Raw genomic sequence first — 5,956 nt, 5'->3', positions numbered from 1 at the left:
GTGCGTTGGTTGCCAGGGCGACGCTGATATGCCCAGAGAGACTCGTCACAATATAAATCGGGAACAACAAGTTGTCTTAGAGAGCGATTCGTTCATTTTGTGTTGACCGTGCATGCGTTACATGCCATCGGTTCTGTAGAGGATCTTCTGCATTCAGCCTATGGGGCTGTGAGTTGGTGAATGAATGACTCGAACCTGAAGAGAGGTGAACTAATCTTTCCAGGGAACAGACATGACTAAATGTGAAGTGACAAGTTCACTGCACCTGCACCTCATCATCAGCACTCACTATAAAGAGACACTCCTCCTGCATTCCCTTGAATGGTCTCGTCCTTGAATGGTCTCGTCCTTATGAACACCACAAGAGTCTACACGTTACCTACCTGCTACCTAGCTACTTTCTACTAGGAATCCATCTTTGTCTTCAGTCTTCTGTCATCCGTTATCTGCCCGTTACTGGCTTCCTCTTCATTCTTCTGCCATATAAAGACATTTCCGTTACTGCCAGCTAAGTCATCATTATATCTGTTTATCCTGATCGTTCACTCACCAGTCTGCATAACTGTCACTATCCGTGACACTGTTCCCTAAACTCTGTGTTATCACGATTTACCTGCCTGCATCCTTTTGTTCCGTGACACATGCATTGCGGAATGAAAAAATCATGAGCTGAATTGTCTTAGCAATTTCTTTTGTTCTCACAATTTTATTTTATTTTAGCTGTTTTTATGTGACTTTTTTGTGATTTTCAGAGTTGCATTATCTGAATATGCTGTTTGTCACCGTTGTTGAGATTCATACACTGATTCTTGATTCTTCACCTGTTTACCTGTTTACCAGGAGCCAGAGTGCCTGACATCAAAGGAAATTTAAAAGTGCTGGCTAATGCTAATCGTAAATTCTCTAAGATTATTATTCATGTCAGAACTAATGATGTTCGACTTCACCAGTCAGAGATCACCAAAATGAACATTAAAGAGGTGTGTGAACGTACGATGGCAGATACTTTTTTTTGCTCAAGTCCCCTCCATGTTAGAAGGAGTGATGAGATACTTAGCAGACTATCATCACTCAATGGCTGGTTGTCTAAGTAGTGTTCGCAAAATAACATAGGGTTCATAGACAATTGGAAAGACCAGACCTGACCTGTTAAAAAAAGATGGCATCCATCCTTCCTGGGGTGGTGCCACTCTTCTCTCTAGTAATTTGGCACATGGTCTTAGAGTTGAGCCTTTGCTATCTGGGGCCCAGGTCAGGAAGCAGACAAACTGGCTAAACCATAGAGACTCTTTCACCTAGATATTATCACATAGAGACCATGTCTGTTTCACGAATTAGTAAATACAAAAAAAAAAACATCGAAACCATTTAACGGTAAAAATGTAATTGATGTCCAACAAATAAAAAACAGATATAATACAGATGAACAAATGATAACACTAGGGCTGCTGAATATTCGATCCCTAAAAAAGTCCAAAAGATCCAAAAGCGCTTATTGTTAATGATATGATTACAGATCATAATCTAGATGTGCTGTGTTTGGCAGAAACCTGGCTAAAACCTGACGACTAAATTTCTTCATATGAGTCCACCCCCCAAGATTATTGTTATAAACACAAGCCGCGTCTGAAAGGCAAAGGGGGAGGTGTTGCTGTAATTTATAATATCTTCAGTATTAACCAGAACTCTAGTTTCAAATATAATTATTTTGAAGTCCTGGTGCTTTATGTAATATTATGTAGTGTAAATGATAAATCCCGTTTTGACATTTGTGTTAGCTACTGTATACAGGCCACCAGGGCACAATACAGACTTTATCAAAGAATTTGCTGATTTTCTATCAGAGTTAGTACTGGCTGCAGATAAAGTACACATTTTTGGTGATTTTAATATCCATGAAGACAACAAAAAAGACGCATTGGGATTAGTATTTAGAGACATTCTAAACTCTATTGGAGTTAGGCAACATGTGTCAGGACCCACTCATCGCCATAATCATACTCTATGTCACGATCACAGACTCCATGACCTCCCTCAGTGGGCGCCAGAGGGCGCCCTTGCCCGAATACTGACTTTCCCTTACGAACTCCAATTCCCCTGATACATTCCTGCTCTGATTCCGCAATCACTGATCACACACGCACCTGCTCCTAGTTCTCAACCCTCATAAAAACCCCACTCACACTACAACCATTGCGAAGTCTTGAGTTACTGTTGTGATCATTTCTGAGCGTTATCTTTGTATTCTGCCTGCCCGTGTTTGAACATATCCGAACTGACCCGATCGTTGCCTGCTGCCCGCCTCTGTACCGTTGCCTGGTTTTCTACTATGTGTATGCCTGCTCTTCTCCATTGTCTTTGCCCGTGCCTGACCCTTGCCTGTCGACGATTCTCTCTAATAAACACTGTTGCAAAATGGACCTGACTGATTCTGATGATTCCCAACACTCTAGACCTAATATTGTCACATGGAATAAATGTTGATGCCATTGAAATTCTGCAGCAGAGCGATGACATCTCAGATCACTACCTAGTATCATGTATACTTAATTTAGCAATGGCTGCAAAGCCAGCTCCTCATTTCAAATATGGCAGGACTATCACCGCTGCCACTAAAGATTGCTCTGTAAATAATCTTCCTCATCAGTTTAATCTCCTCAGCATCCCAGATAGCCTAGAGGAACTCGATGTTGCAGCAGACACTATTGACTCTCTCTTTTCCAGCACTTTAGACACAGTTGCTCCCCTGCACTTAAAGAAGATTAAAGAAAATAGTCCAACGCCGTGGTACAAGAGCACACTCTGGCCCTTAAAACAGCAGCCATAAAATGGAGCTCAGCAGAAAGAAAACAAAACTGGAGGTTTTTCGCATTTCGTGGAAAGAGCGCATGATCGCATGCAGAAAGGCCGTAAAAACTGCTAGATCTGCTTATTTCTCGACTCTCAGAAAAAAATAAACACAACCCTAGGTATTCATTATATACAGTACAGTGGGTAAATTAACAAGAGATAAAGCTTCAACTTCTGACATTTGCAAACAGCACAGCAGTAATGACTTTATGAACTTTTTTACGTGCAAGACTGATAATTTTAGGAAACCCATTTTAACCATGCAGCTGTCTACTACAGTAGAAATCAAGTGACTAACCCCATTTCCAAGCCCTAAGAGCTACTCAAATTTAGCAGAAGAAGCATCATCAAGACAAGGCAAGTGTAAATGTGTTGTCCCTGAGCACACACACACTACGTGTTAAAATCTAGACAACATGTGTTATCCCTGAGCACACACACACTACATGTTTTGAATTCTACACAACATGTGTAATTTTAACACATCTCTTTTTACAGGTTGTGTTGTTTTTATAAAGCATGCAACACTCACCATCATTGTGCATTGTATGCAGTGTTTATGTTCTCAAACAAACAGGCCTGTGTAAATAAAAGTTATATAGAATGTTTTATCAGTTGCTACATTTTAATTTAAAGCAGCACTAGGTAGGTTTTGGGAAACAAAACAGTTGGGAAACAGTATTGTCCTCTACTACTGTCGTAACCTCTTATCATCTTACATCAGTGGATGCATCGCACGTACATTTGTTGACATGACAACTATGATAGCCCTGAACACTGCAGGAGTTCACATGCAGCTGTTCTGCTTGCGTCGCGTGTGAAATGTCTTCATCCCAGGTACAGTGGCATATGTTTCAGCATGTCATATGAATATAATTTCATGGGTTTTATTTTTTTCAAACGCCAAATGATCACGATGCTCACGTTTACAAGCCAGCGTCATTATAGTAGCCTAGTCTATTGGTTACCGTTTTACAGAATCTATATGATACTTCAATTCAATGTTTGAGTGGTAGGTAATAACCATACATCATCAATATTATAATATCAAGCTACCCTAGATGAATCTGCAAATTTGAAAAATCGATTTGCATTATAGCTTGAGGCAAGACAAATAAACAAATATCACAGACATGTTAGGTATCCTAAAATATGATTTTGTACAACTTATGTATTTACTTGCAAGAATGTAGCCCCTCCTCCTTCAGTTCATGCCAACGAGCAAACGCTGGCCCAATGTTGATCCTCGTCCTGCCTTTAATCCGATCACTTTCTCGTTTCCTCTTTTTGCTTTCCTCCAACAAAACCTTTGCTTTCTTATTTATCTGTGCTGCTTCGGCCATGACTATAACATCTGGCAAACAAACGTTAGTTGGGCTCGGGTTCACACGTCCGAATTTAAGGAAGTGGGGGTGGTGGTGGAAGTGACGTATATGCCGTAAAGCAGTCGAATTTTGTAGTTATTTTTGTTCTCGGGTTACTACCCGAAACCCGAAGTTTAAAAGTACGATTAAAAACGATACAGACCCCGTCAGGCTATGGCAGACGTGTCATTCAACCTATTGTAAGTCAATGTATCATCACAAGAGTCTTGAAAATATATTATGAAGGTTGAAAAGTTACCTAGTGCTGCTTTAAATCAAAGCACAAACTCTGTTAAATGTTATCTCTTCATGAACTTTTCTCAAAAGCGGCATCGCTGAGGTGTTAAAGCATGAATAATTGAATAACGTACAGGACAGTAAGTCTGTCCAGTCATTGAGTTTGAAACATTGTCTTGTACTTTGTGCGCACATGCGTTCTTTACTCAACTATTGATTCAATGCTTAATAATTTTTTATCTTCCTGTTTCACTTAATTTTTAAAATTGCACATCTACTGACACAATTTGTGTGTTAAAATGACTAACAAATTTATTGTGTTAAATTTGACACAATAAATTTGTGTGGTCCCTGAGCACATACACTACATGTGTTAAAATCTACACAACGTGTCATTTTTTAACACATCTTTTTTTAGAGTCTGTGGCTTTAAGTCAGTTGTAGTTGTTGTGTTTAATTTTCAGAGAGTGCAAGCATGATGTTGAACCAACATCAAATTGAAACATTGATCACCATTACAAACATTCATTCAATGCCATTACCATTGATTTTTGGATCAAATTTCCCAAAATTTTCAACATTATTTGCGGGTACAAAAGCTATGTTGATTCAATGCATTTAACATTAAGTTAACATCGTTTCAGTGGTTGCTTGCTATCTGGAAAATTACAAAATGTTCGGCAAATTTGATAAAGATTTATTATATGCTTAAAACAAGAAAAATAGTCAGAAAAGTACATTTATTTTAATAGAAAATCAAATTTTACAATTTAATGTGCATTAAATTGACAAAAAGCAACAGCATTTGTGATGGTCGAGTTCAAAATGCATCTGTGTTACTCACCTGTTATGTTCAGCTTCACTTCAGTGTAGAGATCTATTCCACCTCTATCGGTTCCACAGTAGTACGTCCCAGAATCCCCTTGACTCAGATCTCTGATGGCCACATTGAAGACTGCTGAACTTGTGTTGTCATACAAAGAGAATCTTCCAGAATCAACCCATTTATCTTTCTCATTAGTCTTGATGAGGTCAGAGCAATTTGACTGCTGACCTTTACAAAAATACTTTGCATTTATCTTATATCCTTCATCATATTTGCATGTGATCGTGACTCTGCCCCCTGAATATCCCGTCACGTTCATGGTGCTCACGACACCTACAACAAACCAGCATTTTAATAAAACACTTCAGTATGATTATTAAGAGGCTTGAAATTGCTTTCAAAAGTTTCCTCAGATTCTTACCAGGAAACATGAGCAGAGTGAAAGTCCAGATGATCTTCATTCTTCTCTCTTATTCAATGATCTTCTCTGTTGTCAGTACACAGTAAAATCCCCAGAGTTAAATTAACACTGCTCAGAGAACATTTGGTCCCACTCTACAGAGTGTTAAAGTAACACTGAATCAGTGTTAAAGTTAATGAGATAATTGAGAGATTAATTAAGTGATGATTGGCCATTAGTGATGAAAACCTGATGACAATGAGTAGAATCACTGAAGGA

At 38.9% G+C, this 5,956-nt stretch overlaps 1 protein-coding gene across 1 annotated transcript; it reads right to left on the bottom strand.

Moving 5' to 3' along the window:
• Window positions 1-256: 256 nt before the first annotated feature.
• LOC307124230 (CMRF35-like molecule 7) lies at window positions 257-5,738 on the bottom strand (the record flags this gene model as incomplete). Its single annotated transcript, XM_079813279.1, has 3 exons — window positions 257-348; window positions 5,296-5,610; window positions 5,699-5,738. The coding sequence occupies 3 exons, from the start codon at window positions 5,736-5,738 to the stop codon at window positions 257-259; spliced, it is 447 nt and encodes a 148-aa protein (XP_079669405.1).
• Between the last annotated feature and the right edge of the window lie 218 nt (window positions 5,739-5,956).

The sequence above is a fragment of the Gobio gobio genome (assembly GCF_949357685.1).
Source record: "Gobio gobio genome assembly, chromosome: 3".
Classification (NCBI taxonomy): Eukaryota; Metazoa; Chordata; class Actinopteri; order Cypriniformes; family Gobionidae; genus Gobio; species Gobio gobio.
This window is presented reverse-complemented; position numbering and strand designations above follow the sequence as displayed.